Source organism: Physella acuta, unplaced genomic scaffold (assembly GCF_028476545.2).
Source record: "Physella acuta isolate Inbredline_101_S28 unplaced genomic scaffold, ASM2847654v3 ptg000364l, whole genome shotgun sequence".
NCBI lineage: Eukaryota > Metazoa > Mollusca > Gastropoda > Physidae > Physella > Physella acuta.
The window spans coordinates 138556-160111 of record NW_026731883.1 but is presented as its reverse complement, the minus strand read 5'-3'; the positions used below and the strand labels follow the sequence as shown (position 1 = coordinate 160111).

The window sequence follows — 21556 nt, the reverse complement described above, 5'->3', positions numbered from 1 at the left end:
TATTCAACTTATTTTTTATTACTAACACAAAATATTGTTTTTAATAGGATATGAATGAGCCTTCTAGTTTTATTGATGGATCTACAGATGGTTGCACAAATTCTTCATTGGATAATCCCCCTTTTGTTCCTGAAAGTAAGTGATGTGAGAACATTTTTTTCCAAGGAGTTATGATCATAGAGTGAGTTTTTAGAACTTCATCAATTTGAATTACAACTCACTCTTTTTTATTGAGATAAAAATATATCAAACTTATCAGTTTTGTTGCAGAACAGTTATAATGTAAAATTACATTGGAAATAATCTACTTCAATAATATATGTTGTTTAACTACCTGGTAATTATTTTTGTGTGAAATAGCTATAGATGGTGGAAGTCTGATGTCTAAAACTATTTGCCCTTCTGCTAAGCATGCTGTGTCAACACATTATAATCTACACAATATGTATGGCTGGTCACAGGCCAACATCACCAGACAGTACGTCTTGCTTTTGTGTTGTTCTATGGTTTATTTTGTCAATTTAGTTGTCTTGTATTAATCACAAGCAAAAACAATTTTAATTAGTAAAAAAAAGTAATGTTAACTTGATAGAACTATAATTTTTTTTTATTCCAATGTCATTAATACAACACAAAATCTTTAAATAAAGTATGTAATATAACAGGGTCCTGACGACACTACTACCTAACAAAAGGTCACCACTTATAACACGCTCCAGCTATGCAGGAAGTAGCAGATACACTGGGCATTGGCTAGGAGATAACAAGTCAGATTTTGAAGATCTGTATTACTCCATTCCAGGCTAGTCAAAACATTTATTTTTAATTATAAATGCTCGACAATTTTTTTAACAAATCTGGAAAATGGGTTTGATATTTACTTTTTGAAACAAAAATATTCCTGCAAAATGTTTTTAGCAAATTAAGAAAAAAGTATGCTTTGAAAACATACTCTTGCTCTAAAATAACAATAGAAAACCTAAGTTGCTTTTTAAACAAATTATTTTTTCCCCAGGTATCCTGAACTTTAACTTGTTTGGAATTTCTTTCATTGGTGCTGACATTTGTGGCTTTGGGGGTGTCACTACACCAGAGCTGTGTACTCGCTGGCACCAGCTTGGGGTTTTCTACACTTTCATGAGGAATCATGCAGACTTAGCATCTCCGGTATGTGATTAATGGGTCTTAGACATTACCCCCCCCCCCCCCCCCCCCAATTACCCCCCTCTTTAGAATATATATATATTCTACTAATCACTATCCATCTCCTTACCCCTAACCCATCCCTTAACTCTCTATTCCTAATAGGATCCCTATCCTTAACCCTATTCCTAATTATTATATCCCTATTCCTACTAATATTATCCCTAACCTTATCCTTACCCCTATCCCTATCTTAATGACCGTAGAGGGGTGGGGGTATTGACAAATGTCTGACATCAATTGTTTCGGGCAGTATGTGGGTACAGGGGATAATTGATGTGGGGGTTAATGTCCTACTCCCATAATTTTTATGCTAAAAAACACAAAATGTTTATCATTAGTTTCAAAAGTAGAAATAATATATATATATATATATATATATATATATATATATATATATATATATATATCATTAGTAAAAATAGAGAACATTCTGAGTAGTTAGTGCTGGAATTTAAATCTTGTTAAAAAAAAATATTTAAAAAAAAATGGCTTCCTTTTCAATTAAATAGAAATAATCCAATTACTCTTACTGTTTTAAATTTTTAAAAATTAAAGTTCCTAAAATATTTATTTTATTCTCAATAACTAAAAAGTAACATTTTAGTTCCTAAAGTAAGGCCCAATTTTTAAATTGTTTAAACATTTTTGTAGGCACAAGATCCTGGTACATTTGATGATCCCTACAGAACTTACATTCGTGATGCTCTCAAACTACGTTACACTCTCCTGGCTGTGCTCTACACTGCCATGTTTAAAGCCCACTCTGAGGGACTTCCAGTTATAAGACCTCTGTTTTACTTGTGAGATATCATTCTAAGAGATTTTGAACTCTAGAGTAAACATTATTTTTATGTATATCAGTAACAAGATTTAAGTAAAAATACTATATTCTCGAATTGATTTACTTAGCAGTTACTAATTAAGTTTTAATTGCACTCCATTCTGCTAGGTACAAAGGTGTAGAAACCATTGACCGCCAGTTTATGTGGTGTGATTCACTTATGGTCGTACCAGTGTTGTTTGATGTAGGTATTTAGATATTTAGGCATTTTAAAAATGTGTGAACAAAGCTTTTATTTAAGAAAGCAAATTAGTATTATTTTATTTTCAATAGATTTAAAAGTTTGTTATTATAAAGGTTTTTATATTATTTTTTTTTTAATTATCTCTAAAATTAATCGTAACATTTGACTCCTCAATAAAGCTTAATTTTATTTAAACAAGTTAATTAAAAAGTCTAGTGACAATTTTAGCGCAATTTCCTTATGTTATCTAAAAATAGCTCTGTCGTAGCGTAAATCAAGAGCAGGGTTAGTAAAACCATTGGTTAGTTATTAAAACGTTTTTTATTAAATAAACCTAACCACTAACTAAACTAAGCACCTTGAAATCAAGAGCAGGGTTATTAAAACCATTGGTTAGTTGAACTTGATTATCAACATGATAATCATTAAGATGATAGATCTCTACTTCCGGCATGTATATACAACCACACCACACGCGTCATCACGTTCAATAGATGCGTCATCGCGTTCCATGGCTGCGCCATCACGTTCAGTAGGCGCGCAAGTTAATTAAAAAAGTCTAGTGACATTTATGCGCAATTTCCTTATGTTATCTAAAAATAGCTCTGACGTATAATGATGGGGTGCGTTCAAGCTAGAAGAGCGATCGGTTTGTAGGTGTTTATGTAATTTTAAAATTTGTGACCGAACGAGAGGATATTTTTGAAAACTTTCTTCGGCAATATTGTTCTAAATTATGGCAGGAATCGATTGGTACATGTTTCAAGTCGCTAAGTGGTCTGGTTGCCGAGATATCGGCCAAAAACTGCATTTTTTCGAGGTTTTTTTGCTTTTACGGGAAATACATGAAAGAAACCCGGAATTTTTATGGCCTATGCTCATTCTCGTAACTTGCTTAACATAATTGCTTTTGGAACTAGTCATCGATATTGCTTCGTTGAGGAGGAGATACGACTTAAAGCCCGGACACACATTCATCCATCCATCCATTCCCAGAAATGACGAGTTAATAAACGCAATTCTCCAGAATGGAAATTGCGCTAAAAATAATGTTTTAAAAAATTGTTTCCAAAATTGTCAGAAACAAACCACAGTGACTGCCTACGTTCCAAATGACAGTTGGTATGATTTTTATGTTGGTACCCCCATCACAACAAGAGGAACTTACATTCAACTTAATGCTACCCTTGATCACATCAACGTTTTATTACGTGGTGGCTCTATTATACCACTGCTACCTGCCACTGAGCGTACTGATGTTGCGTAAGTTTTATTTATAAATTGATAGGATATATGTCTACACTTTTTATAAAGGGCCACCCTTTAAAAACACATTTTTAGGCACTAAAAACTCTTACTCCTATTTAGATAAAAGTTAATGTGACTTTACTTTCAATTATATGTTTGATTATAAAAATAATTATTTACTTTCATTAGACGACAGCAAAAGTTCAAAATTCTTGTCGCCCTGAATGACACTAATGGCGCCACTGGTGAACTGTTTTGGGACGATGGTGAAAGTCTGGGTAAGTTGTTATCATCTCAGGCAGAGATTTCATAACTGTTTGTGATAAATGTTTCTAAAACATGTCAGATGATAACAAATAGCTTAGTTAAGATAAAAAACCATGCAGTTTTGATTATACAACAAACAAAATTTTTTATACAGACAGCGTGTATGCCTTAAAGTTCTCTCAGATTTACTTCTACATGAATAACAAGGTAAGTTTAGACAGAAATTAATACTAAATATCTTTGATATGCCAATATAAAAAGAAAAATTTAAAGCTTGGAAAGATGTTTTAGTGCAATTATATTGTTAAAAGTAAAACAATGGTCGGCAAAAAAATTAGAAGTTTTTTTTTTCTACAATAATTAAAATTCAGAAAAGAATCATTTAGGGAACTACAGTGAAAGTTATAATTTAGATTTGGTGAACTGTAGAAGCTACATAGCAAATGTTACAATGTAAAGTTTTTCAATAATCTTTTAGTTATCACTTTGTAGATATATACCAATATGTAAGGAAAAGAGCAGTGGTATTTATTTCAAACAGCTGAGTGCTACAAACCACTGAAGAGTGATTTACTTGCTTATAATGTTGAAAAAGGTGAAAAATAAATCATAAGTCTGCTCATCACTGTTTAGATTTTAGACCATTTTACACATGGAATTATTGAAGTTAATTTTCACCAAAAATTTTTTTAACTTGCTTCAAAAAAAAAGGTTATGTTAACACCTTAAATTAAAAAGTATATAATAATGTGAAATTCTTTCATGTAAAATAATTATTTTCTCACCCTTTTTTGATACAATAATGTATTTACTTTTGTATTTTCTTTTTGCCAGAACACTCTAATGAGTCGAGTAGCCCAGGCAGGCTATAACCCACCACAAGGTGTTAAGATGAGTGATGTTGTTGTCTATGGGGTCTCTCAAGCTCCATCTGCTGTTTCAGTCAATGGAAACTCTGCTACATTTTCTTACAACTCAGACTCTAAGGTTGGTGCATTAGGTTATGAAACTACTTAAAAGATTAACTTCTATACATAAAATGCAATCATATGTTAATTTACATTAAACTTAATTTAATCAATTTTGAAATGTTGGATTGAATTCCTTGTAGTCTCAAAAATTGGGGGTGAAAGGGTGTGTCTGCAAGCAGTGACACCATTTGAGGGTGACATAATAAAACAATATCACAAAATTTATTAACAAAACAAAAATAATACAATGATATTGTTTGAAGAATGATACATTGTTGTTTTTGGACATTTTAAGTTACCCTACCAAACAGACACCAAAATATCAGAATCAATGTAAGCTACCATTTTATTTTAAATTTCATGTTACCATTATTGAAAGATATCATTCACCTCAAGATGTTTTGTTCTCTCAGGTGTTAAATATTACTGGCCTGGATGTGGATTTGTTGAAAACATTTACAGTTACCTGGAGTTAAAACACCATCATAGGTTCTGAATATTTAACAAGATAGTAGAGCTAAACATTAAAAACAACTGTTAAATATAAAATACAATCGAATATTCTGCTTGTGTTCACACATTACCAATGTGTATTAAGGTCATGGAGTTATTAATTCCAAGTGGGTGTTGTATTCAATTTTGAAATGATATTGTGGTAAGTTTTGTAAATTATATGACCATGACCTTTTTCAGTATTAATAAAATATTTACCATAATTATATTTTTAAATATATTTTTGTAACTTCAATCATAGAATTGGTAATGTAAATTATTTGTATGCATTTTTATGGAAAGCTAATGCTTTTTTTACTACTGATTTGGCCTTCTTAATGAAAAAGTAAATCAACTATTTATTGTCTGTTTACAATTAAAACTGGGGTTACAATATGTATAACAATTAATATTTTTATGCTTGTTAGTAAAGACAAATTAGATTAATTTGTTTGCAAGTAAAATATGTTTGAAATTTCCTTATTTTAGTGCTTGATGTGACATTTTAAAAATATTTTCTCTTTAAACTTGTCACTATTTCCAAAGCTTATGAACAATTTAATCAACTAAGAATACTACTGTTTTTTATATTAAAATGTGCCTTTATAAATGTTAATGCATATCATCATAATTTCCCTGAGTTTTTTCCCTTTATTGTTGAATGTTGGTGCAGATGTTAGTGAACTACTTCACTATTTATTTTATTTTTTTTTTTTTTTTTTTTTTAAATTTCTTAGTAGCAACAAAATAGAGTTAGCTTTTGAAAAAAGATGCAGTGAAATCTGAATACATTTCCTTAAAATAATCTTAATGCTTATTTCTATGTATCCAAGACTGTTTTTCAGATAAATTTTCAGTCTGTCAAATTATAATTTGATGAGTTGTCAAAACATTTTACTCTTTGTCTTTCAGATGTGAATGTTGAATTGATTTTACTATATTTTTACCAGGACGTAAAGTTTGTTTGAATGGAATACTTTATAATTTTTTATTTTTTTTGCAATTATATCTTTTTATAACTCTCACTTTTCTAATCATATAAAATTAAAAGATTTAAAAATATTAAATTTGTATTTCTTCTTTGTGAGTTTAGGTTAATTATTGTGTTAAAGATTTTAAGCTTTCTAGTTCTTGAGAGTTTGATTGCCCACTTAAACTGCTTTGCTTACTCTGGCTTCACTTTCCTTGTTTGGTAGGTAAAATGTGTAGTGCTGTTAATCATTTGTAGGTACATTTTTTAATATTTATACATTGTCTTGCACCAGCTAAACTAAGAGCAAATTTCCCTGAGCCCCAAGGAGATGGACAATTCAAGTAAATATTCATTATTATGCTTTTGTTTTTGGGTGAAAATAATATTTTAATGGTTGAACACGCGACTGGAGTAGCCAATCTTCCATCGAGTGCCTCTCCGGGTGGCGACGGGTGGTGGGTACATGAATGCCTACTACAAAAGTGCAGCGGGGTGGGGCAGCACCGGATGATACCATTTAGGAGAGTGACACCATGGTAAAAAAAATTGCAAAATGTACAGAAGAAAAATGCTTTCTGCCAGTTCCTTTAATGATTATTTAAAGTTAAATAGTCTTTCAAGTACAACTTGACAATTATTACAAGAGGGTGTGGGTGACATCATGACGTAACCGCGCTAACTATAGAGAAAAAACTGCTACATCCAACTGAATTATTAACAGACTATAGATAAACATAAATACTATTAAGCTTGCCGTGATTAAAGATTATGCGCACACATGTACGCGTATGCGACATGTTTAAATTATAGGCCTATGTAAGCCGGTACAAACATATATATATATATATATATTTATATATATATACTTTGTTTCTATATATGGTAGTTACCGGGGAAATCAAATACCCAGTGTGGACTAAAATCAGAAGCCATCATGAGAGCTAAAAGGGGATTCCCAGAAGAATGGGCTAACAGAATTACCTCCAGCCATCTCGTCTCTTCCCCCCCCCCCCCCCGAACAAGATGGAATTTATATAGAAAACATATTTTTACCCAGGTTCGTTTTATTTTGTGCTCCAGTATATAGATCTAGATCAACCTGTATTTTGAATTGGAAAAAAATATTTTTTTATTTGCCTGTTAAATTAATTAAGAAGGGTTCGGTGAAGGGGTTTATGACGCTAGTGAGGTTTGGTAACTCCAGAATTTTTTTTAAGAACCACTGATCTAGATCAGGGGTCTCCAAACTTTTCAGTCCGAGGGCCGCATTAACTATAAAATTTCGGTTCGGGGGCCAGTTTCTTCCAGGCATGTCTTTGATTTTTCTGGGCAAAGTTCCTCAGCCATCACCAACAAACGTTTTTAACGTGGACAAAAAGATCTCCGCGGGCCGGATGAGAGGACCTCGCGGGCCGCATCCGGCCCGCGGGCCGTAGTTTGGAGACCCCTGATCTAGATATAGATCGAGATATATAATACTATTATATAAAGTTTATAAAAAGCTTCTCAATTCACTAAAAAAATAAGAAAATGAATATGTTAAGCAAGTTCCGAGGATGATTGTGGGCCAAAAAAATTCCCGGAATTCATTCCTGGATTTCCCGGAAAAGCCAAAAAACCTCGAAAAAATGCAGTTTTTGGCCCACATCTCGGCAAACAGACCACTTAGCGACTTGAAACATTTACCAATAGATTCCTGCCATAATTTAGAACAATATTGCCGAAGGAAGTTTTCAAAAATATCCTTTCGTTCGGTCACAAAAAATTAATTAAGAATTTTTAAACTGAGCATCGTGTAGGCCTAGGATGATATTTTTAATTTAAACTGAGCATCGTGTAGGTTTTTAGCGCAAAAAAATATCACAAAAAATTAAAAATTGTTATGGATAACATAAGGAAATTGCGCTTAAATTGTCACTAGATTTTTTTATTAACTTGTTTTTTACTTGCCTTAAGAAAAGTCTAATACCCTCCCTTGATTTCCCAACTATGCAATCAAGGAAAACCAGGATTAGAATGGATTCGGAATAATTTTTAAATAACCTGGTCTTCAGCTGAAAAGCTTTATTTTTATACATTAGATTTATACATTAAATATAATTAGTTTGCTACTTAATATTTATGATCAACAAATAAACATGTGACAGTAGTTGTAGTGCTTAGCGAAAGTATACATATAATAAATGTAAGATATATAATTAATAATAATTATATATAGGCCTATAGTATATAGTGTATATAATATATATATTATATATATATATAGGCCAACTCTAGACTACAAATAATATTAATATAATAATAGATCTATGCCTTTAGGCCTACGTGACATTATTATTGTCATTATCATTATCTAAAATGTACTCATGATTTAGTCTATTTTACTAAAAAAAAAAAACCGTCCTAAATAACTTCTCACCCCCTACCCCTCTCACACACACCTTCGTAGCCTGTAGCAGACTACACAGCCTACTCTAAACAACAGCAGTTTTTTTAAAGTGACACACACATACACACTTAAAGACTACTCTAACTCTCTATGCTTGACTGACTGCTTTTTAGATGGATTAGAGAGGCCTAGATTTTTTATAATATGGCCAATATTTAGCAAAGTAAAAGTAGATGATTACAGTTACAGCAAGTGGTATTCTTGGTTAGTATAGTATAGTAGGCCTATATAATATATAGATATAGTATTATGTATTAAGTATTATTCAGTTAGGGCCTAGTATTTAGTTACATTGATATATAAATATTTAAATATTTTTAATGCCAGTAGGGCCTATGTAAATATATTAATATAATATTTATATATTACATATACTATATACTATATACTAATAGTTTATTACTTTATATTAATATATTTCTAGATCTATATATATATATATATATATATATATATATATATATATATATATACTAGAAATATGTGAACTCTACTTCACTTGCTCTGTGGCATCAGGTTTAAAAAGGGAAATTAATTTTTTTTAATGTATACATAATACATATATTCAAATATATTGATAATAAATAAATAGGGCTTACATACTTACTTATTTATTATTTAGGCTTTATTTTAAATAATTTTTGGTGCAAATAATGAAATATGTGAGAATTTCTAAAGCATATCGTTTCATTTTTTGTTGTTGCAAATGATTCTAGATTTAAATCTAATTGCTTAATATTTAATATCTGTGTAGGTCTCCATTCTTCTTCAAATGGATTCTATAAGTTACATAAAACATAAATTTACCAGAGAGCCAACACATTGGAAGCACTTACATGATGCATATTACCAGAAGCCAGAAGTCAAATATGACAATATTGAGAGTGCGTTATACAAATTAAGCATTGACAAGCATCATAAAAATGATTCAAAATGTAGAAAATCTTTAGCCAAACTATTTATGATAGTAGGATGGTTACTAGTAGTATGCTTGATGGGTTTAGTGGCATTAGTCTTATACTCAGTGTTATCAAAAGCTGTGAAAACACCAAAGGTTGAAGAAAACCAATGTACTACAGAAGAAAACAATAGATTTGATTGCTGGCCTGAAAAATATGGCACTACGGAGGAGGGCTGCATCAGCAGAGGTTGTTGCTGGAAGATGTCTTCATTTCCATACTCCGCGCCCTTCTGTTTTTTCCCAACAAACTACAATGGATACAATGCTACAGAGGTGCTGATAACATCCAATGGCATTGATGCTACTCTAGTTAGAACTACCAACACATTTTTCTCAACTGATGTCAAAACTCTCAAGCTTAAAGTAGAGTATCAAACTGATACCAGACTAAGAATAAAGGTCAGGCAATTTTCATCTAAAATACAAATTCATTAATTTTATCTACATTATTTCACTATATAATTACACCTAGACTTGTTATAATTAATCTTTTTTACTTTATCTTACCAACTCTTTATGCTACATTCAACCTATAGGAGTGAAGGTTTTAAGGGCTTTAATAAAAGATTGCATTGCTTGTTATCCCCTCAGTTTTACGACCCAAACAATGCCCGTTACGAGGTGCCACTGCTAGTACCATCTGGCTCTAGCATTAGGAATCCACTCTATGATGTGTCTGTACAAAAAGCACCTTTCAACATCAAGGTGACAAGAGTAGAAACTGGAGCCACAATGTAAGTCTACAGAACTCTGTTTTGATTTTTTGATTAAGTAAAAGTCTTTTTACTATTCTCAACTTCTGATGAACATATTTTGATACAGTAACAAAACAATTCCAAACCAACTTATAGGTTTACCTAGACATAAAATTTAATGTAGGATAACCTGGAAAAGCAATATTTATTTTTAGATAGGCACATTGTGGCATACAAGATTTTTAAATTTCTAAAAAATTTCATTACTCAGCTATACATCAAACACATTGTAAACTAAATTTCTGTTCTTCATCATAGATTTGACACCACAGATACAGCCCCTTTGATCTTCTCTGACCAGTACTTACAAATTGCTACCAAGCTGTCCACCAAATATCTGTATGGTATAGGAGAACATCGCAGCACTTTTGTTCAAGATTTGTCCTATTGGAAAAGACTGGTGTTTTGGAACAGAGATTCTTCCCCCAGGGTAACTAGTTATAGTTTTATAAAAAGTTAGACTCTTTTCACCATTCAATCGGTTTTTTCTTCTATAAAACAGTATACAACAAATATTGATGTGGTACTAAATGCTTTTAGATTTAAATAGCAAATTGTGTTTAGTAGGTAATGTGGTGGAGTAGATTAGAGTGGAAAATGCTATCAGAGTCTAAAGATAAACATGCATTCAATTATTTTAACATTTCATTTTGACTTTATTAATTTAAAAAAAATGTTTTTATGAATCTAGGTTGATAACAATGGCTATGGGACTCATCCTTTTTTCCTTAACCTGGAGCCCTCAAATGATTCCACACCTGGACCCAGTGATAGCCATGGTGTTTTTCTGCTCAACAGCAATGCTGGAGGTTAGTACAGCCTCACTCAAAAACTAGATCAGCTGGCATAGCTGTAGATTCTCAGTAATGTTAAAGCCTAGAGTGAGATGAAATTCATATAAAACTAGATCTAGAAATCAACAAAAACTTGAATGAAGTTAAAAAAAAAAGATTCTTTTCAAACATCATAAAAAAATTGATTTTATGTAAAGTGGAATATATTTAACAATGTTTCAAAAAAATACTTTGAATTTTTAACTGAGATCTTAATTAAAAAGACATTCTGATTTTAACAAAAGAAAAAGTGGATATTACTTTAAATCTGCATATAGTTCACACATTTTTTGAAACTATTCATAGATTTTCATTGAGGTTAAGTATACTAAATCTGCTGCCCAATTTTCAATATGTAAATTAAAATTTTTAATAGAGCAGCATTATGTGTAAATTTAAAATACAAATAATAGCAGTACTTAATTTTCAGAATTGGCATTACAGCCTTACAGGAGCTCAGGTGCTGTCACCTACCGTATGCTGGGTGGGATTCTCGATTTCTTCATTGTACTGGGACCCAAGCCCCTGACTGTGGCAGCCCAGTTTACAGAAATTGTAGGCCGAACTTATTTCCCACCATTTTGGGCTCTTGGCTACCACTTGTGTAAGTGGGGATACTATAATGACAGTGGGCTTTGGAATGTGATACACAGAAACAGGAATTTTTCAATGCCTTATGTGAGTGTAGTAGGCCTGCAGTTTTACAAGTGGGACAGACCTGAATGACAAATGATGTTTGAACACAAAATAGATCTTGGATAAAAATATTTAAATTTAAGTATGTAATAATGAAAATAATATTACTCCTATTTTTGCTCGAGTGTGCATTTTCATTTGTCTTTCACAATAGCTTTTATCCTCTTTTTTTGTAAACTTTTTACCCTTTAAATGTCCATTATTCATACATATTTTAATTTTTTTTATTGATACAAAGATTTGACTCAAAGACCTAAATCCTAAAATATTTGCTGTTTTAAAAAACTAACAACTACATTTTTAAAAAATATCATAATTGGACAACAATAAACTTATTCTTCCATGGAAACACAAATACTACTTAGATCTAGTATGTGTCACATGCCGTGTCTTGGGAGAGCTTTTTAACTAAATGGCAGGGGAAATAGAATTTTCACAGTTATCTGCCCATGCTTTATGTGATCACTGAATACTCATCCACCATGTTATCCCAATTTACAATCAGGTAGTCAAGTCCTAATGAATGCATTAACACTAGTTATTGACCACACAGTAACAAAAATTAAACCCACAGTTGCAAACCTATAATGATAAGAGTTAGCTGTACAAATTAGCTACACTCAACTTAAAATTATCTTTTTTTAAAATTTCTGACTACTAATGCCTCACTAACTACCCTAGGATGTCCAGTGGACAGATATTGAGTACATGGATGGGTACAAGGACTGGACATACGACAAATCTAATTTCTCTTCTCTACCCAGCATTGTTCAAGACCTTCACGACAATCAACAGAGATATGTCATAATGGCAGTAAGTGGTTTACACATGACCTTTGTGCCTTGTCTCCTCCGCTAGAGGGCAGTAGATTTAGCTGGGCTTTAAAAGCTGTTTTATAAGTGGTTAAAATGGCCTAAGTCACAGATCTGTTCTATATCTGAATTATTTGTCCTGTTGTAGGCCTACTTTAAAAAAGAATCCAGCTATCATTTAAGAAAATTCTTACTTTTTTCATTGAGTTGAAATTAAAAAAGAAATAAAGCAAATTTTATTGATCTATGGCTATTATTAGCTTAGAAAATTATTTTTAAAAAGTCAGTTATAAATGCTTTTTTAAAACGTCCATTATGTTGTTAGACTAATTGACTTACTACAACAAAAGTCAATGAAATAAGATGTGAATGTCCAGCCTTTGTGGACTGATGAATCTTATAACATCATAACTGAATATTATTTGATATTTAGGATAATTTTTTTTTCAGGACCCAGCCATATCTAGTGAGCAGGCACCAGGTACTTACCCACCTTTTGATGATGGTAAACAGATGGATGTGTTTGTAAAAGATGCCAGTGGGGACATTCTGATTGGAGCTGTAAGTGTGTTATAAGACAGACTTTGCTTGTGGGTGTAAACTGAGTTTCAATGATGGCCAGGATAGACTTGCTGTTAGAGCATGATGTCATGATGACAAAGATTTGGCTGTAGTGATAGGCACCTGTCAGTGATGATGTCTATGACAAACATAAGTTTGGGATATGTCACAATTCAAAATAATTCATTTAATTATATTCTAATCATTTAAAAATTATACAGGTTGATAATAAAATTACTGTTGCTTCTAAAAATATTGGATTATTAGTATTAAATAACTATTATCTCTATTTTTTTTAAAGTTTGAATATCCACATTAAGTGTAAGTGTGATGTATTTATTCTTTATTTTTAATCCCTACTTTTACTAACTTCTTAAATTATCTTAATTAAAGGTTTGGCCAGGCAAAACAGCATTCCCAGATTTTTTTCACCCCAATGCCTTCCAATATTGGTATAAACAAGCCAGTGAGTTTCATGCCATACTTCCATATGACGGACTATGGATTGTAAGTAATGATGTCACCCTATTTAAAAAAACAATTATTTTGGTAATAACACACCTTTTATCAATTTCTATAAAAATCTATTGCAAAAACAGTCTCGGTCTATTATTTTTACAAACATTTTTGTATAGAATGCTTTTTTCTTCATACATCTTAGTTAATGTGTCTAAAACACTAATTTTAATAGGATATGAATGAGCCTTCCAGTTTTGTTGGTGGGTCTACAAAAGGTTGCACAAATTCTTCATTGGATAATCCCCCTTTTCTTCCTGAAAGTAAGTGTGTGGCATTTTATTTTCATTGTTTTGCATTGTATTGTATCTACTTGATTTTTAAGTTAAGAAATAAAACAGATTAAGTGTTATGTGAAATTATATGATTTCAATAATTTACTTGTTAAACTAACTCTACATTTTATTATTGTGTGAAATAGCTATAGATGGTGGAAGTCTGATGTCTAAAACTATTTGCCCATCTGCTAAGCATGCTGTGTCAACACATTATAATCTACACAATATGTATGGCTGGTCACAGGCCAACATCACCAGACAGTACGTCTTGCTTTTGTGTTATTTTAATGATTTATTTTGTGAATATATTTGTCTTCTTTTATCACAAGTAAAAACAATTAGTAAATAAATAGTGTTAATTTGATGAAACTATAATTTGTCTTTATTCCAATGCTATTATTACAACACAAAATATTTAAATAAAGTATGTAATATAACAGGGTCCTGACGACACTACTACCTAACAAAAGGTCACCACTTATAACACGCTCCAGCTATGCTGGAAGTGGCAGATACACTGGGCATTGGCTAGGAGATAACAAGTCAGATTTTGAAGATCTGTATTACTCCATTCCAGGCTAGTCAAAAAGGCTTTGTAACTATCTGATAAGTTAATGTAGGCTTTCATAAAAATCTTTAATTAAACACAATTTGTGTTTTACTTTAAATCCCTTTAAAATAAGTTTTACAACCACTTTTATAACAATAATAGTATAACATAAAACTAGGAGCTAACAGTAACGTTTAAGTATTATCATAACATTAAATTAAAAGCTAGCAATATTATTCATATATTTTCTTTTGTTTTATAGAGATTTAAAATATTCTAAAATAACCATGGAAACCATTTCTTTAAAAGACGCCGAACATTTTTCCCCAGGTATCCTGAACTTTAACTTGTTTGGAATTTCTTTCATTGGTGCTGACATTTGTGGCTTTGGGGGTGTCACTACACCAGAGCTGTGTACTCGCTGGCACCAGCTTGGGGTTTTCTACACTTTCATGAGGAATCATGCAGACATTACATCCCCAGTGCGTTCTCATGGGTTTTTTTTTTAAATCTCTAAACAAACAGTACAACTTCATAAAGAATTATGCATCCTCTGTTTGTTAATATAGTTTTTTAAAAATTATAACAACATCAGTTGCAAACAAGGAGAATCTTTTATTAGCTGTTGACTTGTATTCTTAAGTAATACCTATAAATGCTAATTACAATTAAGTTACTTATTATATCTATTTTGTATCAATAATGTAAAAAGTCTCTTTTTAGTTTAGTTGAAACACTAGTTACTAATTATTTACCCCTTTTTGTAGGCACAAGATCCTGGTACATTTGATGATCCCTACAGAACTTACATTCGTGATGCTCTCAAACTGCGTTACACTCTCCTGGCTGTGCTCTACACTGCCATGTTTAAAGCCCACTCTGAAGGACTCCCCGTCATAAGACCTCTGTTTTACTTGTGAGATATCATTCTTAGAGATTCTAAACTCACACTCTAGAGTACTCAATACTTTGTTATTTAATAAATTACAGTTGATACAAGATTTAAGCAATATTTTAAATTACATAATTAATTTACTAGCTATTACTGATTAAGTTGTTACGGCGCCCTATTCTTTAAGGTACAAAGGTGTAGAAACCATTGACCGCCAGTTTATGTGGAGTGATTCACTTATGGTCATACCAGTCTTGTTTGATGTAGGTATTTAAAACAATTTAACACACTACTAATCTATTTGTCAAAAATATGTTAGAAAAATATTTCAATAAAATTAAGTGTGTAATGAGATGCCTCAATAAAGCTTTCTATTAATCATAAAAAATTAAAAAAAAAAAAATATTCAGAAACAAACCACAGTGACTGCCTACATTCCAAATGACAGTTGGTATGATTTTTATGTTGGTACCCCCATCACAGCAAGAGGAACATACATCCAACTTAATGCTACGCTTGATCACATCAACGTTTTATTACGTGGTGGCTCTATTATACCGCTGCTACCTGCCACTGAGCGTACTGATGTTGCGTAAGTTTAATCTATAAATAGATGGGATGTTTGTCTTCACTTTGTTCAAAAATGTGTTTAGCTACTATATACAGTTACTTTTATTTAAACAAAAGCTTCTATGACTTTATTTTGAACTAATGTTTGATTTTAAAAATAATTATTTACTTTCACTAGACGACAGCAAAAGTTCAAAATTCTTGTCGCACTGAATGACACTAATGGTGCCACTGGTGAACTGTTTTGGGATGATGGGGAAAGTCTGGGTAAGTTCTCAACCTCTCTGGCAGAGATTTCATAACTGTTTGTGATAAATATTTTACTCTGTATTAAATTTCTTAAACATCAGAAGAAAAGAAATTATTTTGTTTTAAGAAGAAACCATGGTATTTTGTTTATACAATAAATCAATAAATATTTATATAAATTTTTAGCGCAATTTCCATTCTGGAGAATTGCGTTTATTAACCCGTCATTTCTGGATGGATGAATGGATGGATGGATGAATGTATGAATGTGTGTCTGCAGCTTTAAGTCATATCTCCTCCTCAACGAAGCAATATCGAGGACTAGTTCCAAAAGCAATTATGTTAAGCAAGTTACGAGGATGAACATAGGCCATATAAATTCCGGGTTTCTTTCATGGATTTCCCGGAAAAGCCAAAAAACCTCGAAAAAATGCAGTTTTTGGCCCATATCTCGGCAACCAGACCACTTAGCGACTTGAAACATGTACCAATCGATTCCTGCCATAATTTAGAACAATATTGCCGAAGAAAGTTTTCAAAAATATCCTTTCGTTCGGTCACAAAATTTTTTTTGAATTAATTAAAATTTGGACCGAATTAGTAGGCATTTTTATCCAACCACACCACACGCGTCATTACGTTCAATAGCTGCGCCATCACGTTCAATGGCTGCGTCATCACGTTCAGTAGCTAGGCGCGCAATGGTTTTTAGTCATGTAACTCTATTGTAAATAAAACATGTATTTTAATCAATGGTTTTACTAACCCTGCTCTTGATTTACGCTACGACAGAGCTATTTTTAGATAACATAAGGAAATTGCGCTTAAATGTCACTAGACTTTTTAATTAACTTGTTTTTATACAGACAGTATATCAGCCAGGAAGTTCTCACAGATTTATTTCTATATGAATAACAAGGTAAGCTGAGACCAAAATTTTGAATGCATTAAAAAGTGGGATATTGGATGAAATTTTTTTGTTACATAAACTATAAAAAGGGGACAATTTGTTATCCTATTAGTAATGTTGATGATTCTTGACTATCTGACACAAATTTAATGATCAATCCTACTTTTAATTTTTATACTGTGGAGTTTAAATTCAGATTGCTGGTTGTTAAGATTTGATTTTAACAACATAACTTCATATCTACTCTTCAGCAACCTAACATAAAATAACAAACTTTAAATTTTTAAAAATTATTTCTCTTTTGCCAGAACACTCTAATGAGTCGAGTAGCTCAGGCAAGCTATAACCCACCACAAGGTGTAAAGATGAGTGATGTTGTTGTCTATGGTGTCTCTCAAGCTCCATCTGCTGTTTCAGTCAATGGAAACTCTGCTACATTTTCTTACAACTCAGACTCTAAGGTTGGTGCATTAGGTTATTAAAATATTTAACACACTAATCATATGTTCCTTTATTTTAATCACCTAGTAATTTAAAAACAAAAATCATTTATGATATATCATAATTGCAACACATATTTTAAAAGCCTATTGATTGATTTTAATTTTGATTTTTGTACTTTGAAAAGAAGTAAGTAAGTAAAGTTCCCTTTCAAACCTGACGGTCTATGGGGCAAGTGAAGTAGAGTTCACTTGTTTCTGTGACCTTGGCATATGCAGAGATAGTGTGGTCAGCAGTATGCCCAGCCGATTTTACTTTCCCTAACATGAGTTAGGTACCCATCAGAGTTGGGTGGACTCAGGGACAGTCTACTGAATTGAACCCAGATTCAAACTTGAGACACTGGTTAGTAGTCCAGCTCTCCACCGCTAGACCACTCCGTCCCCTACTTTGAAAAAAAAAATGTTCAATATTCATTTCAACTAATGACTCACCCCCCCCCCCCCCACCACCACACACCCACATTTTTCTAGCCAAGTGTTTGATAATATGATGATAGAATTGATACATAAATTATTGCACATATAGGTTAAGCTTCTAATTAAACTATATTTAATAATTTGAACTAATAGAACTAATCTTGAAAATTTTCTATTATTGACTACAAATTTTAAAAATTTACATAACCTTGAAGTAAATAATAAAGTTAAAACATGAGACTACAATAAATTAATACTTGCTTCTCATGAAAAGTGTGTTAAGCTTAATTTAAAATACAAGTGGTTACATACATACTTATTTGTCTCACATTACCAAAAACGTAAACATTTACCTGGATTATTTTCCTTCAGGTGTTAAATATTACTGGTCTGGATGTGGATTTGTTGAGAACATTTACAGTCACCTGGAGCTAAAAGCAGTTAAAGTTAAAAATGTGACTGATGTTACTTCTAACCGTTATCTCATGTGACATATGTCATGGCGCTACACGTTCCTGTAATGTTATGGAGCTGTACACCCTGTCATGTCACCTGTCAAGTACATACAACATGTGTCTGATACTAAATTTTAACAAAGCTAATACTGCTTTAATAGGGGCTTATTGTCAACAGTACATATTTAATGCTAATATGTTTTGTTACTCTCACTATCTAAACCAAGACCCTAAATCATGACTTTAATGCTATTATGTTTTGTTACTCTCACTATCTAAACTATTTCTAAACCAAGACCCTAAATCATGACTTCATCTTTGGCCCTTACATTTACCAAAACACTTATCATGACGCTAGCAATACTTCTGGCAGTCAAAGTTCATTGGTACCATTTGGTATTATCTTGAATACAGGAGTTTATTTCTTACAAATATTTTTACAATCAATGTTAATTTTAGTGGATTGAATAAAAAAATTATTTACTAGCCCTTTGGAAAAAAAATCTGTTCATAATAGAGCCCTTCTTCTTCATCTTCGTTTGTAGTTTTATTGTCAGAAGAGATTGCTACCAGGCTCAAACACAATTAAGTATATTATGTGTCAACTTGTTATGTGCCTTATATGCCATTGAGTTGTCTCTCCTAGATGAGTGGCTGTCCCTAGCTATCAAGACTTTCAGTTTCCAATTTATTTGTCAAGTTCTGAGTATACAAAGTTTTGTATGAGTTTACAATTTATTTGTCAAGTTCTGAGTATACAAAGTTTTGTATGAGTTTACAATTTATTTGTCAAGTTCTGAGTATACAAAGTTTTGTATGAGTTTACAATTTATTTGTCAAGTTCTGAGTATACAAAGTATTGTATAAGTTTACAATTTATTTGCCAAGTTCTGGGTATACAAAATATTGTCTGAGTTTACAATTTTGTTGATGATGCCAGGAAGTTTTTAAAAAGTTTGAATGTGGACAAATGCTTTCAAATATCACACTTGAAGTGTTAGCTTCTACAGCAGTGCGTAGCCTTAAAATTTTTTCTGGCAAAATAAATTAATATTATGTTTTTTTTCTTATAAAATGTCCTTTTTTTAAAGCTTTTGTAGGCTACTTGCTTTATTTAAAAAATATAATTGCATTTCTTCATTAAAATTTCTGTTCTTTTAAAAAATATCATAAGGCTTTCTAATTATTTTATAATGTAAGGCGCAGCTAATAATGTTAGCCTACTATTTTTCTATTTCTTAGATTTTTTTATTTGTTAGTATTAATTTCATAATAATTAAACTAAATAACAGGTTTATTTTATGTAAAAGAAAACAGTTTTTATCACATATGGATGCTAATTTTTATTTTTAAGCCTGCAATTTAGGCCTAGAATTAGTTTAAATGAATATCTCAAGGAACATTTGGATCAGTTTGTCAATGTAATTCAGCACTTTGTCTTTCAAATTTTGTAGTTTGAATTGATTTTACAAAAATCTACTTAGTTTGCCGGGATGTTTTTAAAAAAAATTCTTTTGTATGTTTTATTTTTCTACTGAATTGAATAAAGTTTTTTTAAAAAATCATTTATTAATTCAATATAAATATTACACGATTGTAAATTGTCTTTGTAGGCCTGCTGTGTAGGCTGTGAGCTGCATTTGTTTACATGTGTTTAGCTCCCTCTACCACATGTTTACAGAAAGGTGGGAGATTTTATTAGTGAACTAAGACTGGACTCTCTGCAAGAGACGTAACTCTATTTGAAATTTTACAAAAACGTTTTCATGATTACCTCTCTTTGAACACTATTTTGTGTACACACAAAAAAAAAGGTGTTGTGTCTTGGGTAAAAAAAAAAGTTACACAGAACAGTCGGTTTAACTATCAATAACACAGACACTATTCTTTTGTTGTTTTGAAGGGAAGGAAAAGAGCGCTTCTGATGATGTGTTCTGTAAGATTGTGTAGAAGGCTAATCAAAATAATGAATTTTGGGGCTTTGTGTGTGTGGAAGAGGAGGGGAGTATCGAATGCAAAATTGTCTTTCTGAAAGAAAGATGCCTGGAAGAAACTTTGCTCTAATGGCTACCTGACACACGTTAGGGAAAATTAAAGGCAGCTGGGCATAGTACTGCTGACCACAGTACTGCTGACCACACTATCCCTTCATATGCTGAGGTCACAGAAACAGGTAAACTCTACTTCACTTGCCCCATGTACAGTTACAAGTAACTCCACTCCTTTCCTAATTGTCTTGTATAAGTTTTTGAATAAGACCCTCTCAACCCCCCCCCCACCCATTCATATCAACATAATCACCCGCCGACAATCTATATGTTGTACACATCGCTTTTATATTAACCCGGCGCACAAAACATACACATTCGACATAATGCCCACGACATTATGTCTCACGACATTATATCCCACGACATTTACCCATAGGACATAATGTCCCACGGCATTTAGCCACACGTTGGTCCCACGACATTTAGCCTCACGACATTATATCCCACGACATTATATACCACGACATTATATCCCACGACATAATATCCCACGACATTATATCCCACGACATTATATCCCACGACATTATATCCCACGACATAATATCCCACGACATTATATCCCACGACATTATATCCCACGACATTATGTCCCACGACATTATATCCCACGACATTATATCCCACGACATTATATCCCACGACATAATATCCCACGACATTATGTCCCACAACATTATATCCCACGACATTTAGTCCCACGACATTATATCCCACGACATTTAGCCCCATGTTCGCTTTGTACGCCTCGCCAAGCTGAACACCCCTCCCCCCCCCCCCCCCCCCGCCCCCATCGAGTGTGCTGCCACCACGACAAACCCCTCTACCTGGACTATATTAACCAGACACCGTACGCTACAAGCCGTACAAACAACCCCCTACGGTGCCCCCATCCCTCATTCACCGACCCCCAACA

General features: G+C 32.3%; 1 protein-coding gene across 1 annotated transcript in view; it reads left to right on the top strand.

Annotated features, from left to right (window-relative positions):
- LOC131941537 (uncharacterized) overlaps positions 1–18582 on the top strand; it is a 38254-nt gene extending 19672 nt beyond the window's left edge. Inside the window, exons 27-55 of the mRNA XM_059300814.1 lie at positions 48–135; positions 361–478; positions 666–802; positions 1016–1167; positions 1858–2006; positions 2156–2231; positions 3313–3494; positions 3669–3757; positions 3901–3953; positions 4581–4733; positions 9386–9991; positions 10184–10326; positions 10606–10777; positions 11039–11156; positions 11611–11858; positions 12558–12689; positions 13139–13249; positions 13643–13756; positions 13941–14028; positions 14187–14304; positions 14484–14620; positions 14924–15075; positions 15361–15509; positions 15673–15748; positions 15896–16077; positions 16234–16322; positions 17171–17223; positions 17523–17675; positions 18507–18582. Coding sequence (XP_059156797.1) covers positions 48–135; positions 361–478; positions 666–802; positions 1016–1167; positions 1858–2006; positions 2156–2231; positions 3313–3494; positions 3669–3757; positions 3901–3953; positions 4581–4733; positions 9386–9991; positions 10184–10326; positions 10606–10777; positions 11039–11156; positions 11611–11858; positions 12558–12689; positions 13139–13249; positions 13643–13756; positions 13941–14028; positions 14187–14304; positions 14484–14620; positions 14924–15075; positions 15361–15509; positions 15673–15748; positions 15896–16077; positions 16234–16322; positions 17171–17223; positions 17523–17675; positions 18507–18569 — 4101 coding nt within the window. The 3' untranslated portion in view covers positions 18570–18582. The remainder of the gene's footprint in view (positions 1–47; positions 136–360; positions 479–665; positions 803–1015; positions 1168–1857; positions 2007–2155; positions 2232–3312; positions 3495–3668; positions 3758–3900; positions 3954–4580; positions 4734–9385; positions 9992–10183; positions 10327–10605; positions 10778–11038; positions 11157–11610; positions 11859–12557; positions 12690–13138; positions 13250–13642; positions 13757–13940; positions 14029–14186; positions 14305–14483; positions 14621–14923; positions 15076–15360; positions 15510–15672; positions 15749–15895; positions 16078–16233; positions 16323–17170; positions 17224–17522; positions 17676–18506) is intronic.
- Positions 18583–21556: the final 2974 nt, after the last annotated feature.